The 17,057-nt window shown below is 38.1% G+C and overlaps 1 protein-coding gene and 1 long non-coding RNA gene across 5 annotated transcripts in view; one reads left to right on the forward strand and one right to left on the reverse strand.

The window, feature by feature from the left end:
- Positions 1-16,471, forward strand: part of LOC140623033 (uncharacterized) — a 32,242-nt gene extending 15,771 nt beyond the window's left edge. Inside the window, exons 3-4 of the long non-coding RNA XR_012022711.1 lie at positions 12,838-13,115; positions 16,229-16,471. This is a non-coding gene — a long non-coding RNA (uncharacterized lncRNA). The remainder of the gene's footprint in view (positions 1-12,837; positions 13,116-16,228) is intronic.
- Positions 7,358-17,057, reverse strand: part of UBR1 (ubiquitin protein ligase E3 component n-recognin 1) — a 139,948-nt gene continuing 130,248 nt past the window's right edge. For all 4 annotated transcript variants that reach the window (XM_072808941.1, XM_072808940.1, XM_072808942.1 and 1 more), the window contains 3 exons: positions 12,937-13,107; positions 11,491-11,592; positions 7,358-10,187 (listed from right to left, as the gene is read on the reverse strand). In XM_072808941.1, coding sequence (XP_072665042.1) covers positions 10,046-10,187; positions 11,491-11,592; positions 12,937-13,107 — 415 coding nt within the window. In that variant the 3' untranslated portion in view covers positions 7,358-10,045. The remainder of the gene's footprint in view (positions 10,188-11,490; positions 11,593-12,936; positions 13,108-17,057) is intronic.

Raw genomic sequence — 17,057 nt, forward strand, 5'->3', positions numbered from 1 at the left:
CACTAGTCTCTCAACAACATGGTTCAAATTTCATTTATGATGGTATGTTAATTGTAATTGCATCAAGTGTGAACTTTGCAGCTAGTTCTTCATTTCACAAACCACTAAATAACCACACTTGTCATGATCAGTGACCAATTATGTCACTTTTTTCAAAGTCTGTTGGTGATTAGCATTGCACATCTGTTATTCAGTGCAGGGACAGAGAGCAAAGCATGTAGTTGTGTTGTCTCCTTGTCTCCCAGTGATAAGCCCATGCAACATTTTACAAAAATTGATAATCGCAAGAGGGAATTGGCCAATGAAAATAAAAGTGCAATAAAGACACTAGAGTGATAATGCTGGAAGTGAAATTTGGGTCAAATAGAAGTTATACAGGAATTATAGAAGAAATAGTGAACTGTGGGATTGTTGGAAACTGCTGCTGCTTGAGACACTATAGCTATGCAGTCAGAGGAACTCAGTGAAGACAAGCTTATTGAAATAAATAAGCAGTTATGGCTAGCATCCCAGAAAAAAAAAAAAAAAGGTTCCTGGCACAAAACTTAACATGAAAGGAACTCCTAGAAGTATTTCACAACACCGAAAACACAAAGGATTAAATGTTGGAGGTGAAGTGAAACTTAGAATGACAATTTGCCAAGACATAGAAAAGATGCTCACTCTGTATCGTAAATTATACAGACAAAAAGGCAAGCACTCGATGTTTTTCCTTGATAACTTTTTAAAAGAAATAAAATATTTAATTTTTAATGACTCTAATGTTATAAATCAATAAATAAATCTTGGTTTCGGGATGCCTGGGTGGCTCAGCGGTTAAGCGTCTGCCTTCTGGCTCAGGGCGTGATCCTGGAGTCCTGGGATCAAGTCCCACATCAGGCTCCCTGAATGGAGCCTGCTTCTCCCTCTGCCTATGTCTGTGCCTCTCTCTGTGTGTCTCTCATGAATAAATAAATAAAATCTTAAAAAAAAAATGTTAGTGTCACTATTAAATAAATGTTAGTTTCACTATTTTTACTTCTTTATACACTTATAAGAGTTTGTTTCCATCAAAATTTGTAAAGATGGTGGAACAATCACAATCTTTCCCACTGATTATTAAGAATGTTTTGTATGGTTTCAGTTTGCATTACTATGCAAAGTGAGGACTGCCTGTATTTGGTGCCAATTTCTCCACATCCTACTGACAACATGTTACTGTCTGTCCTGCTGATTAATAGCCATCCTAGTGGGTGTGAAGTGTGTCTCATTGTGGTTTTGATTTGCATTTCCATAATGACTAATGATGTTGAGCATTTTGTCATGTACTTATTAGAAATTTGTGTATCTTCTTTGAAGAAATACCAAAATATTTTGCCCATTTAAAAATTATGTTTGGGGGATCCCCAGGTGGCTCAGAGGTTTAGCACCTGCTTTTGGCCCAGGGCGTGATCCTGGAGTCCCGGGATCAAGGCCCATGTCCGGCTCCCTGCATGGAGCCTGCTTCTCCCTCTGCCTGTCTGCCTCTCTCTTTCTCTCTCTCTGTGTCTTTCATGAATAAATAAATAAAAAATCTTTAAAAAAATAAAAAAATAAAAATTATGTTTGTCTCTTTATTTTTCACCTGAATCTATTTGTTAGCTCATTTATTTTTTTTTAAAGGGAATTGAGCCTATTTACATTTATAGATTGGTCTGCATTTTGTTATATTGTTTTACTATGTAGCCTATTTTCTTTTACTTTTTTTCCCTTTTGGTGTTGCATTATAGTTCTAGTCGTAAACTTTATACTAACATCTTTATGTAATATTTTAAGTACTCTTTCTTTAAAACCATCTGTTGCTTCCCTAACATTTGAGCAATTTTGAAACTACTTACTGGTCCCTTCTTTCTCACTAGTGAGCCACCAGTTTTATCCTAATGTCAATTTGCATAAAGTATTATTTTTTTTTTGTCAGCTTCAAGTGGTATCTTTTTCCCTTTAGCTAATACCATTGATACAGTTAGCTTATTTAACTTTGTACCTAATCATTACCTTCCTCCCATTTTTTGTTAGTTGTATTAATTTTACATTATCAGAGCATCCGATTTTACCTTTCCCACTCCCTCCTTAATCTCAATTTTCACAACATTCAATCCCTGGACTGTATGCCAAAGCTTCTATAACCATTTTGTGATTATCTGAAAATATGGTATTTTCTGCTAAATTCTGGCAAGTTCCTCAATCAAGGCTCATGGGAAAAATATTTCCTGAGTATTAACATACTTTTAACTATTGTGTGGATTTTATGCCTGGACAGTTTGATTGGATATAAAAACTCTTGAAGGGATGCCTGGGTGGCTCAGCAGTTGAGCATCTGCCTTTGGCTCAGGGCCTGATCCCAAATCCTGGGTTCAAGTCCCACATCGGGCTCCTTGCATGGAGCCTGCTTCTCCTCCCTCTGCCTGTGTCTCTGCCTCTCTCTCTCTAGTCTCTCATGAATAAATAAATAAAATCTTAAGAAAACGTTTAAAAAAAAACCTCTTGAAAATCCTTTTTTTTTTAAAGATTTATTTATTTAATTTTTGGAGAGAGAGAGAGTGGGGGTGGAGCAGAGGGAGAGAATATCCAAGCAGATTCCACGCAGAGCATGGAGCCCCATGCAGGGCTCGATCTCACAACCCATGTGATCATGACCTGAATTTAAAACAGGACTCATACACGTAACTGACTGAGCCACCTAGGCACCCCTTGAAAAGCCTTGTATTGAATATCCTTAAAAAATGTTGCTTCTAAGAAGTCTAATGCCAATTTGACTTTATCTTACGAGTGACTTTTTTGCTTACATGTCCAAATCTTGCAAATGGTTTTGTCTCTCTTGCTCTTAAGATCTAACAACTTTACTGGGATATGCCTTGGTGGAAAGTTGGTGGTATAATTCAGTCTGAGTCCAAAGGCCTGAGATCCAGGGGCTCCAAAGTCTGAGAGCAGGAGAAGATAGACATCCTTGCCCAAAGAGAGGGAGGGAATCATTCTTCCTTTACTTTTTGTTCCATTTGGATCCCCAGTGGATTGGATGAGGCCCAACCACAGATCTCTTTGTGGTGAGGACAGATCTTTCTGCTCAGTCTATTGAATCATATTCTAATATTTACCAGAAACACCCTAACAGATACATCAGAAATTATGTTGTTCCAGCTATTCAGGCATCCCTTAGGGCAGTCAAATTGATACATAAAATTAACCAGTATAGTTATATTCTTTTTTAAATGACATGGATTTTGTGGACCATTAGGGGGAGGTGCTGGGCAAATTTTGTGGACCATTAGGGGCAGGTATGGGTCAAGAAAACATTCTTAGCTTCACAGCTCAGAGTATCTCTATTTTTTTTTAAAGATTTTATTTATTTATTCATGAGACATGCACACACACACACAGAAGCAGAGACACAGGCAGAGGGAGAAGCAGGCTCCGCAGGACTCAATACCAGGACCCCGGGATCACGACCTGAGCCAAAGGCAAACACTCAACCACTAAGCCATTCAGGCACCCTATCTCCTCTATTTTTATTTTTTTATTTTTTAAATTTTTATTTATTTATGATAGAGAGAGAGAGAGGCAGAGACACAGGCAGAGGGAGAAGCAGGCTCCATGCACCGGGAGCCCGACGTGGGATTTGATCCCAGGTCTCCAGGATCGCGCCCTGGGCCAAAGGCAGGCGCCAAACCGCTGCGCCACCCAGGGATCCCCTACCTCCTCTATTTTTAATGTCAAGTACTCAGTACTCTCTTGTACTTACATCTTTAAATACAGCATTTTGCTAATATATTACTTTTTTCTCCAAATTTTTATTTAAATTCTAGTTAGTTAACATATAGTGTAATATTGGTTTCAGAATTTAGCAACTAATCACACAGAACACCCAGGGCTCATCATAACAATTGCCCCATCACCCATCTAGCCCATCACTCACCCACCTCCCTCCATCAACCTTCAGTTTGTTCTCTATCCATGCTGGATCATAGGGTAGTCCTATTTTTAACTTTTGAGGAACCTCCATGTGTCTTCCAGAGGTGGTTGCACCAGCTTGCATTCCCATCAACAGTGTAAGAGGTTCACTTTCTCTCCATCCTTGCCAACATCTGTTATTTCTTGTGTTGTTAATTTTAGCCATTCTGACAGGTATGAGGTGGTCTCTCGTGATTTTGATTTGTATTTCCCTGATGCCGAGTGATGTTGAGCATTTTTTCATGTGTCTGTTGGGTATTTGTATGTCTTCTTTGGAGACATGTCTCTTCATGTCTTCTGCCCATTTCTGGATTGGATTATTTGTTCTTTGGGTGCTGATTTTGTTAAGTTCTTTATAGATTTTTAGATACTAGCCCTTTATCTGATGTGTCATTTGCAAATATCTTTTCCATTCTGTAAGCTGCCTTTTAGTATTTTCTTTTTTTAAGATTTTATTTATTTATTCATAAAGAGACACACAGAGAGAGGCAGAGACAGGCAGGGGGAGAAGCAGGCTTCTCGCAGGGTGCCTAATGTGGACTCGATCCTGGAACCCTGGGATGACACTTGGAGCTGAAGGCAGATGCATCCCTGCCTTTTACTTTTATTGCTTGTTTCCTTTGCTGTGCAGAAACTTTTTTTTTTTAAGATTTATTTATTCATGAGAGATAGAGAGATAGAGAGAGGCACAGGCATAGGCAGAGGGAGAAGCAGGCTCCATGTAGGGAGCCTGACGTGGGACTTGATCCCGGGTCTCCAGGATCAGGCCCTGGGCCGAAGGTGGCGCTAAACCGCTGAGCCACCTGGGCTGCCCTGTGCAGCTTTTTATCCTGATGAGGTTCCAATAGTTCATTTTTGTTTTTGTTGCTATATCTGATGTCCAAGAGGTTGCTGCCTGTGTTTTCTTTCCTCTAGGATTTTGATGGATTCCTGTCTCACATTTAGGTCTTTCATCCATTCTGAATTTAATACTAGATTATGTATTACTCATGTATACAGTCTGAACTTTCTTACCCATAGTATTACTGCCATTCTGAATCTGGTTTCTGTTTTTAGCAGTTTTTCATAAGGTCAGGCTTTCTGTACTGAAGGCAGTATTTAATGGCGATTTATAAGCATGTAGAGGACTTAGACCACCACATTTTCTCAAGATTGAGCAGTTTTTCACCCATGCTCAAAGCATGTGAGGACTTTGGTTAGCTCTGCTGGCAATTCTCAGTGCTGAGTGTCCAGGTTTTCTATTGAGTGGATTTCTTTCCACTTGGGGGTGGTTGGCAATTTCTCAGTTCTGCAACTCTTATTCAGTAACCCCTTTCACCTTCCACTACTTCTACTACACAGCCCTGCTGATCTTAGGGATTTGGATATATCTGCCCATACTTGGGAGTTCATGGAGATTCTGGGCTGCCTTGTTTTGTTAAACTTTGGATTTTTTTCTTTTGTTATCCTGGTTAGTGTACATGGTTTTCAGGAAGAGTTTTGAAAAAATTCAGAAGCTGTACTGTTGATGTGATGATCATAGCACCTACCTCGGTATCTTTTTATTAATGGTGCCCTTTGTTGTACAAAAGCTTTAATTTTTTTTTCCTTTATTTATTTATTTTTATTTTTTTTTTCTTTAATTTTTTTTAAAGTGAGAGAGGGAGAGAGAGAGAGCACGCACATACACTCTTATGGATGGGGGAGGAGCAGAGAGTGAGGGAGGGAGAATCCTAAGCAGGCTCCACCCTCAGCATGGAGCCTCATGTGCACTCTATTTCATGACCCAAGCTGAAATCAAGAGTCAGATGCTTAACCAAATGAGCCACCCAGGTGCCCCAGAGGTTTTAAATTTTAATGCAAACTGAAAACTTGCCTGGTTGTAGGATTTGTTTTTCTCAGTAGTGCCCAGCTACTCTAAGCACAGAAAAGACTGTAGTGACCTCTTCCTGCCATTTACAAGTACCTTGTATTTTGATAAACAAAACACTTTTCTTCATTGCCTTCAGTGCTACTGCCCTCCTAGAATATCGTAAAATCTTAATATTAAAGCAATGACTTTTTTGGTTTTTAACTCTAGGTACACTTTCCTTACATAAAAACTTAAATAGAAACTCAAAATGAAAAATTTCAACTAAAAAAAAAAATTTCAACTTTCTACATTTGGCACTTTTCCCCCTCTCTGATCTACTTTTCTCTCTGAGGCTCTTTGGCACTTAGACTAAAATCACTTTGGTAAAAAGTAAGAAAGCTCTAAATTTTAAGAGTAATGGTTTAGAAACAGAAGGAAGTCATAATAAAAAAAAAAAAGAAGGAAGTCATAATGGTTTTGTAAAGGCTCAATCTCAGGAGATTCTGATTCAGGATCAAGGGTGAAATCCAGAAATTTTATTTTATTTTTTTATGATTTTATTTATTTATTCATGAGAAACACACACAGAGAGAGTAAGAGACACAGGCAGAGGGAGAAGCAGGCTCCACGCAGGGAGCCCGACATGGGACTTGATCCCGGGTCTCCAGGATCAGGCCCTGGACTGGAGGTGGTGCTAAGCCACTGAGCCACCGGGGCTTGCCTGAAATCCAGAAACTTAGATTTTGTTAATGCTCCTCAGGTGATTCTGATTCTAACACAGTTAAGTCTGAGAACCATTATACTAGACTTATGCTGTCCAGTATAGTAGCCACTAGCCACATATGACAATTTTAGTTAAAATTAAATTAAAAAACTCAGGTCTTCAGTTGCACTAGCCACATTTCAAAATGTTCAATATTTGCATGGGGACAGTGACTATCACATTGGAATACAGAGAACATTCTGATCATTGCAGAGTCCTCCTGAACAGATAGTTATATCCTCAATGGGGTATACATATCCCAAGAGATGCATAGATTCACTTGGAAGATATTTAAACAGAAATATTCTATTCTTCAACTGATTTTTTAAATCTCCATTTTTGGGCAATGTCTTAAAATGTACTGAATATATTAGTATTGAATAGAAAAAATTCTCTCTATAGTGAGTGCATGCTTAAAAATTATTTACTGATGGAATGTATGGTCAAAAAGTTTGGAGACCTTTATACCAAATACCTATCTCTGTCTTTTAAAGAATGTGTCAGGCAGCCTGGTGGGGCAGCAGTTTAGTGCCGCCCTCAGCCCAGGGCCTGATCCTGGAGACCCGGGATCAAGTCCCACGTCAGGCTCCCTGTATGGAGCCTGCTTCTCCCTCTGCCTGTGTCTCTGCCTCTCTCTCTCTCTCTGTGTGTGTCTCTCATGAATAAGTAAATAAAATCTTAAAAAACAAAAAAAAAAAAAGAGAATTTGGGCTGACAAAGGTAACATTTAATTAGAGCTCCTTTCTAGGTACATATTTTTATACTTCAAACCCAAATCCCCAAACATGAGAAGTCCCTTTTTTCTTTGTAAATATACACATATATTTTATTTCAAAAAGCACAAGAACATTATACAAGTTTTAAATTTACATTTTGCAATAAAAGATATCAATATATGCATTATTTGTATAACTTCATCATGGATGGAATTTGAATCAGTGGTATAAACATGTTGCAGTCACTAGATATAGATCATCACAGTGAACCAAAATGCATAGTTGTTGTGAAATGACAAATGACCACTAATGGGTGAACTCACAGCCCATACACCAGGCAAAATAAATTAATTATACAGATATAGGGTTTTCTTCACTGTATCATTAAAATTCCTGTCAGCCTCTCACCAAAAACATTAGAAAAACACAATTTTGGAGCCATCCTGTTGAACCATTCCCCCACATACTACACTAATGAAAATAAAGTGACTTTTTGCTCATTTGTAAGTAAACTCCATAAGCATAATTAAATTGTTTGCAATGATGAAGGCAAACCACTATATTTGAATAAAATTAGAAATCCCTAGGGCTGGGGGCAGCACCAAGACGTGTTCATCTCCAGTGCAGGTGTCTGAATCAATCTCAGAAGTGGAACTCAATATGGAACGGGTTCTTTGGCAGTAAATGTCTGACTGGCCATTACAGGGTAGTCCCTCTGGCAGCTTAAGAGCATAACCCCAGGACTGATGAATATAAAAAAACTAGAAATAAAAATTTAGTTTGTCTCTGCTAAATTGGGGCTGATCAGTTAGGGCAGAAGTCAGCATCTTCTGTTCTCTATTGTGGTGCAGATTTCCCAGTCAGACAATCCATCCAAAAACATTTATAAGAAATAAAGGGAGATGTTCTAATCATTTAAACATACTGGCAAACTGGACAAGGTGAATACCAAATTTTCTGATTCTCACTTATCAATTGTTAAAAATTGTTCAGTGGAGCTGTATCTATTTCCTGATACCTTCTGAATAATAATTATTCAAGTAGAAAATCATGATTGTGATTTTGATGCCTATTCATGCCAATCCTTTACCGCAAAACCCACCTTTACATTAAGAATATATATATATATAAAAAAAAAATCTAACCCCAAACGTGCATCATCAATAACTTTTCAAATATATTTTTATCTTTGCCTTTGCTGAGCAAAAAGAAGATAGGGAAAACATTTACACACATATATGACAGTAGTCACCAAAGGCAAAATCAGATGATCTTTGCATCTTTCAAATTTCTAAAGTTACTACAGAGACAACAGAAGCTAAAATGTAAGGTTTCAATTTTTCTTCTGTTTATATCACAAGTTCTCAATATAAAAAGTTAAAGCCAAAAATCAAGAAGTTTATGCACAGATTCAGGAGAGCTCTATTATTTATAAACAAGATGGCTCAACCACAGCATATTATAACAGGACAAAGACCACTGATCACATGGCTTTTTGGTTGTCTGTACTAGTCATAAAACCAGAGTTTATGAAAAGGTTCCACACAGATAACAACTGAAGGATTTGTCTTTTACAAAGACATAGAAGATTATGGTACTGCCTTCAATCTGATTGTTCTAATTTACAGCTGCCATGATCCCTTCATTGGGGGTAATTTTCTCATCCTCATTCTATTGATAGTTTACATCAGAACTGCATCAGGTTTTTAAGAGTCAAATAAGATGGTGCCACAAACAAGATAAGTGAACTCATTTTAGAAATTTGCCTTGGGAAAACACAAATATTATAATTTCAAAACTCAACAAAGCTATTTGTGGTAAGAGGTGGGGACTACAGTTTCTTTGGCCCATCGGGGATAAATAATGACTACATTATCCTATCCTATCCTATTCTTGAGGTCTATAGTGGGGGGAAAAAACTTTTCCACACTGGCAGAAATTTGCCTTAGAAATGGCAAGTCTGTCCATAGAAAGATTTACTTTCTGGCTGAAACAGTAAGTGGCACATTAGGGTATTTCCTTAGAAGAGAGACAATACAAAAATTTACTCTTTTAAAAACTTTCTGGGATCCCTGGGTGGCGCAGCGGTTTAGCGCCTGCCTTTGGCCCAGGGCGCGATCCTGGAGACCCGGGATCGAATCCCACGTCGGGCTCCCGGTGCATGGAGCCTGCTTCTCTCTCTGCCTATGTCTCTGCCTCTCTCTCTCTCTCTCTGTGACTATCATAAATAAATAAAAAATTAAAAAAAAAAAAAAAAAAACTTTCTTAACTGCATGGCTTCTGCAATTCCTCTTTAGCTGGAAGGAAAAACTACCACAGATTAGAATCCTGTCAGTGTTACTAAACTAAACTTGGGTGTGTGTGGGAGATACCAAATGTAAAACTAGAAGAGTTAACCAACATTAAAAATGTCCACAATTGCTTAAGGTGACTTCATTTACCAGGTGAATGAAATGAAATGAGGTGGGACAGATTACGAAGGGAAATGAATTTTCGAGAAATAGCAGAATCAGACACTTGGGATGAAGAAGCATTTTTAGTGTTCTGGAACATAAAACAGATTAATCAATGTCCTTTTTTTTCCACTAAGCATATTTTCTCTAATTGAAAGCAATACTCCATTAAGGAATATTTTATTGATGTATATGAGTCTGGACATAGAGCAAAAGACCCTCCAACCCTTCCCCAGCCCTCAGAAAGATCTCCATAATTTTGAATCGGTCTTCATTACTGTCTTCATTTATGATTGTCCCAAGGCAGAGTTGAAGCTCACAATAACTGCCAGTTGAATCCAAATAACATCTGATTAGTTTCTTGGCTCCTAGCAATCTCTTCTATAATGCAGTGCTGTTGCCACACCAAATGGAGCTTCCGATACCGCTCACGAGATAAATGAAGAGGGTTGCCCCTCCTTCAAAGAAAATGAAACAAAACAATCAACATGTAAGTTCAAATCAAATAACTGCCACATCTTTATTGCCTAAATTAGTCCAAACTCTTGAGATGGTCTTAGAGCTGAGAAGAATCACCAGGACAGGGTTTTAAAAGGGATATTTATTCTCCCCTCACCTCTGGTCACCATGAACTTAATAGGTTACTTAGCTGATGAAGCAGAAGGTTACTCCTTAATTATTCAGAAAATAGGCAAAGTATATATCATGGGCATTATGAGACCCCATTTAAATGAACAGTGAGGTTTATAACATGAAGCAGCGATTTATTCTTTTTTGTGTAGTCTGATGGGGCTTTATGGCTTTTTGGCCTCATACAGTTTATTTAGCTTTCATTTCTGGTCTTTGTATAGTAGAGATTAAGCTTGAGGTGTAACTCTAAGCCCTCAAATTATATTCTGCTGCTCAGGAATATTTGCTTATTGTTTTTCTTACGACATAACAAATTTGCTAGTGATTAGCAGATATTTAAACAAAATGATTCCACATCAATTCTAAGGTTGTACAGTTTGTGACACTGTAGAGCAGCTAATCCAAAATGACTAACTGCTATTGCAATTACAGAGAACTGTGAAATTCTCATTCTGGAGGCTCTCAAAGTGTCTCAGCTGGTTGAGTATTTTTTCTTTTTTTTTTTTTAATGGTTTATTTTTTAAAAAAGATTTTATTCATTTATTCATGAGAAAGAGAGAGAGAGAGAGAGAGACAGGCACAGAGACACAGGCAGAGGGAGAAGCAGGCTCCATGCAGGGAGCCTAATGCGGGACTTGATCCTGGGTCTCCAGGATCATGCCCTGGACTCAAGGCAGCGCTAATAAACTGCTGAGCCCCCGGGCTGCCTTGGTTGAGTATTTTCAAATTGCCTAATTAAGTAAAAAATTCTGCTTCTTTGTACCTTTCTGGAACAACTCAAATTTCTTCTCCGCAGTCACTAATTTCACCATTCAGTTATTTTCTCCCTTAATCCAAAGACTTAAACCTTCTAAGTAATTCTGAAGATAGGTTGATTAAAAAAAACATAACATTCAAATATTAGGATGGCTGGTATTTTTAACTTTGGAGAAGTAGTACCCTCACATTCTGGAGAAGCAGAAAGTTGTTCAAAATTACATGCTACATTTAGGATGGTATCATATTTAATATTTTTAACTTACACCTATTAAAAAGTCTCTCTCAATATTTAGCACTAGTTTTTGTGTTAAAGAACTGTTACCATCCATGTACAATAATGACTAAAATGGAAAATAAATAAACCAATCTTACTTCAGGCCAGGGTCTGTTTCTCCATATTCATCCAAGTAAGGGGCTGGATAGGCACAGCCTCTGGCTTTACCTTCAACCAGGACTACTCTGCATTCTCGGATTCTGAAGGACAAAACAACCAAAAGGAAATATTATTAAGTGCATATGTACAAATGATAGGCACTGCATCAAAGTTAATCTAGAGAAAAGACATGCCAGTATCTGTTGGGAATTCAGTAAGGGAGACAATAAATACAGACAAATAGATTAAATTGTGTTTTTTCTGAATAAAACAGAATGAACACTGCTATTTTTATTGAAGTTATGGGAAAGGATCAATGGATTTAGGGAAATGGGGCCATTAATAGTGCCTGAATCTATTGAGAGGAAGGAAGCTGTCCTACTTGAGTCATAGGTACCCTGGAAAAATGATGGCTGGGCTTGTTTCTGTTGTTTCCTGACCTACAACCTGGAGTAGGGAAGGAGCAGAAGGACAGAACAACATCTCTTGTTCTGATAGCTTTGGGCCAGAAATAAGGTCAGTCAGGGAAGTGTCAAGCCATTTCTGGTTAGAACCAGTCTCCAACAGTGCAAATTATAATGGACCACTGCCACTTTGAAGTTACCTGGGGTCCTTATAGATAGAAATGAAGACATAAAAATACTGTTTGTGTGCATGTGTACAAAAGGAATAAGTACTACAGAGTGATGTTACAAAATAAACAGTTGGAGTAGGCAGTGGGTTTATTTGTTGTAAATTTCCGAAAAGAAGAAAATAGGAAAAAAAAAAAAAGAAGAAGAAGAAAATAGGTGTCTGAGTGTGGCCTCTATGAATTTATTCCCATTGTTCCAACAGATGCCAACAAGCAGTAATTATATATTTCATAGTTAGTGAGATATTTGGGCTTATATAAACAGAAACTACATTACATTGGGAGAATGGAAAGAAAAAGCACACATAACCACTTTGAATTTTCTCTCAGGGAACTTCTAATCTTTCCTAAGCATGAAGTAACTATTGTCTACCTCTCAGTCTTTCGCTAAGAGACCAAAGAAAACAATGGTTGCCTGACAGAGGAAATTAAGAAAATGAAAATATTCAAAGGACAACTTTGTATAGGTGCTTTTTAAAAATAGAAGTGTTAGGACTCCGATCCCTCTCATTACATCTGAGTGTTCTACAATACCAGAGTAATCAATACAAAGTCCATCATCCTTAAAATATGCCACAAATAATTAAAATGCCAACAGAGTCCCTTTTTAAAACAAAAATTATTCTGCAGTATCTTCTCAAATGCAATTTCATGTGAATAAAAAGTCTATACTCTTAACTTCTGGCAGACCATTTCTTTTTTTTTTCTTTGGCAGACCATTTCTTATCAACACACTGTCCTACCATAACAGCCTCCAGATTGGATTCAGATTCTGTAAGTTCATTATGAAGCTTCCAGAACACTCACTACTCACTTAAGGAAAATGCAGACTCCAGCTCCACAGTGAAGTGCATGAAAAATGCAAGCTCCGACCTCTTCCCCATTCACAATTTCTTGGCAGCAAATGTTCTGAGAACATAGTATAGCTCCACAGAAAAGACACAGAACAGGGTGCTTTCGCTCATCATCTGCAGACCGTGGGCACCTCAAAGGGTAAGAAAACATTCAGTATGGTGGAGAAACAATAAAAACACGATATATCCAGTTAGCGATGAATTGTGTTCATCACTGGCTGGCTGCTTTGCAGCAAAGAATGCTCTTAAAACACAAGAAAACAGGAATCCCTGGGTGGCGTAGTGGTTTAACGCCTGCCTTTGGTCCAGGGCGTGATCCTAGAGACCTGGGATCGAATCCCACGTCGGGCTCCTGGTACATGGAGCCTGCTTCTCCCTCTGCCTATGTCTCTGCCTCTCTCTCTCTCTCTCTCTCTCTGTGACTATCATAAATAAATAGCAATTAAAAAAAAACTAAAAAAAAAACCACAAGAAAACATGTATACATACATAATTTATTTAGAGAGGGAGAGAAGGGGGGGAAGGGGGGGAAGGACAGAGGGAGAGGGAGAGGGAGAATCTTATGCAGGTTCCACACTCAGCGAGGAGCCTAACACAGGGCTCAGTCTCACAACCCTGGGATCAGCTGAAATCAAGAGACAGATGCTTAATGGATTGAGCCACCTAGGTATCCCCAAACACAAGAAAACATTTAATTAGATGATTCCTCTTTAATAAGGACTTAAAAAAACTCCTGATTAATCCACAGTAAGAAAATTTATTATTAAATATACAGTGTCTGGGCAGCCTGGGTGGCACAGCAGTTTAGCACTGCCTTCAGCCCAGAGCCTGATCCTGGAGACCCAGGATCAAGTCCCATGTTGGGCTTCTGGCATGGAGCCTGCTTCTCCCTCTGCCTATGTCTCTCCCTTTCTCTCTCTCTCTCATGAATAAATAAATAAAATCTTTAAAATCAATGAATATACAGTGTCCTGATAATTCCCATAGTTTGGTAATTAAATATGCCTTGAGACTGAGATACATTTATAGAATCCAGTCTTCATCTGACATGACCAATTTATAGTCAACTCCCTCCTCTGGATTGGCTAAGTCAAGCTTATGTCCTCAATATTAGAGGAATATGATCTTGCTAGGTGTATAATTTCTTTTTTAAAAAATCACGATGTGGGTTCAGACACATTTCTTGTCTATTTTGTTGAAGTACCGAAATCTTTAGGGTTCAAATGAGAGACTGTAGTATTGAGAGTTAATGCACCCTCCGTCTGGGAAACAAAACAAGTTTTTAGGAAGGAAAAAGCGACAGAGCTGACTTGCTTGAACTAAGTAAGTAGTACACTGAGATCTACCATTTTACGTAATAGCCTGCTAGAGTCTTGTTATGATGCCCCTCAAGAGGGGTATCACTCTCTGAATTAAAGTGATAATGGCTATCTTTAAAAAATAAAGCTTTCTATACTCCTATCTCTGCCTTATAATGGAGATACTAGAAACATCAAGAATTCCTTTATTTGGGCAGTAAAAAATAAATGCAACCACTAAGTTGAGATCCAGTGAGGCTTACAATAGGGTCAGAATAAAAAGCACCAAAAGAATCTCCAGCTCCAATAAGGAATTAACAGTTTATTCTCTGATCTCTCATTTCTCAGGTAAGATAAGATGACCACTACTGTCTACACAGGAGCAGACAGACTCTGTGCATAGGTATTCCACTCCTGTCTCCTGGAGATGAGGAGACTATTCTCACTTCCAGGGGGAAGAACATAATTATAGCTCTTTTTGGATAAAGCCATTACCTTTCACCTTTAGTGCAGGATGGCTGAGTCCTAGTCACTAGCATCCTATAAAGGAAAATAGAGGTGACACTTCAAGAATAGTAACTGGGCAGCTCACCCTCCTACAGTAGAAATGGCTCTGTTAATGGAAACTGGTGGTGACAATAAAACTGGAAGAGATGATAAGATTTATTTTCATTTTACTTGAAACCAGTAAGTAGTAGTATCATCCAGGGGGAATCTTCACTGTGATTAATGACTAACACTCTTCTAAGACCCTCCTAAAAGCCAAAGAGTGATATTCTTTAATGCTGGGAAGATAACACCTATTCACTGGGATTCTGTGATAGCAATACAGCCCTAAGGTTAGGAGAATCACTAAACTTAGAGCTGGATGAAATCTCTGAAATCATCTAGCTAATATTTTAAGGGCTGAGAGGTAAATGACTCAAACATTTCTTTAGGTGACTGAACTTAATCTGCATGGGACAAACAGCAAGGGAACTAACACCACGATCAATTTTATCTAGTAATAGAGGCTGGCATTTGGCTGCCCAAGCCCCTTGTGGGCCAGCTAAACTCTCTGGCTTCAGGGCTCAAAGCAATGGTCATAACTGAATAGGAGAATTTCCTTAGTCATTCTTATAGGGCAGGGCAGTGATTCTCAGAGTGGGCCATATAGGGGTTCTTCATCAAACCTTCAAAATGATAAAATTCCTTTCTTTACTCCTTCAAATGATAGCAAGTTATTTAACATATGACTAAGGACTTCAATAGTCTTTTGTAGGCCACAGCAATTCATTAGAATTACTAACTGGTATCCTTAAAATTTAAGAGTTATTTGTGTTTTCTGAGAGCTCTAATTAATTTAAATTTATTAAGAAGTCTGGCTGCTGCACAAAGATTACTTAATATTACAAAACTCCCAACTGAGCTTTGGAATTCCTGCAATTTTGGAAAAAGATGCTGTATTATCAGCACATCATCAATAAAGTCTTGAATAGGCTTTGATTTCAGATTGCTGAGATTCTTGCCTTTTAATTACAAGTTACTGCTAATTTCATGTCATCATTGTTAATCTGATTTGCTTTGGGTGGTGGTGTTGATGCCCTGAGTGTCAAAGGATACATAACTGCATCAGGAGTAATTGTGACCTATTATTTTTTAAGATATGATGCATTGTGATTCAAATATGAAATATTCACAGACCAATGGCTGAGGCAGATATAAATATAATTTCTCCATTCAGGGGCATTATATTGGTGGTGTGTAGCTCATGAATTTATGTTATTTGAAAAACTTACATCATATGATAGCTACGTAAGTATAAACTGTTAACTTTACAGAGCATTATTTTATCATATAGAATCATGGGCTTAATTAAGCTCACGTTCTTTTCTTACAAAAGTAACTAATAGGTAATTCATACACGATATTAGTAATGAGTATAATGTAACTTGTTTATTTTACTTCTCGCCAGTCTTTATCATCCAGATTTTTTAAAATTTGAAAGTAATCACTGAAAGGGAAGAGGAAGATAAAGTCTGAGAAAATGGGATCCCTGGGTGGCGCAGCGGTTTGGCGCCTGCCTTTGGCCCAGGGCGCAATCCGGGAGACCCTAGATCGAATCCCACATCGGGCTCCCGGTGCATGGAGCCTGCTTCTCCCTCTGCCTGTGTCTCTGCCTCTCTCTCTCTCTCTGTGTGACTATCATAAATAAATAAAAATTAAAAAAAAAAAAGTCTGAGAAACACTGCTTTAGTAGTGTTTAATCTGATCAAGGTAAGGGGTGAACGCACTACCAAAAAAGGCTAGAGAGGTGTATTCCTCTTTCTAGTATCCAGGCTTAAACCTGAGCCACAATGCTATTACATGTTTTACTGTTCTGATGGGCTTCCATATAAGATTTTCCTTGGGGAAAAAAAGGGTCTTTCAATGTTATTTCAGTGAGGATGTGGTCATCTCACTGTATAGTGCTTAAAGACACATGTATAGATGATATTTCTAAGAGAACTACTTGTTTATGAAGTTGGGAACAGTGTTATTTCAGTGGATGGAGGTATTGACCACACTTCTACACGTAAAATACTGTTTAAAGATACATGAATAAATGATTATTCTTAGAGTGCTTAAAAAAAGGCTTCTGTAGCTTTAAAAAATAATTGGGAGATATCATTGAAGATGATAAAGTAAGGAGCTCCAGGAATTGGTTCCTCTACCAATACAACTGTTGTTCAGGCAAGAACGGTCTGAAGCAACTGTTTTGGAACTTAGAATCATGGTGAACACTTGCAGCATCCACAGGGATG

Source organism: Canis lupus, chromosome 32 (assembly GCF_048164855.1).
Source record: "Canis lupus baileyi chromosome 32, mCanLup2.hap1, whole genome shotgun sequence".
Classification (NCBI taxonomy): domain Eukaryota; kingdom Metazoa; phylum Chordata; class Mammalia; order Carnivora; family Canidae; genus Canis; species Canis lupus.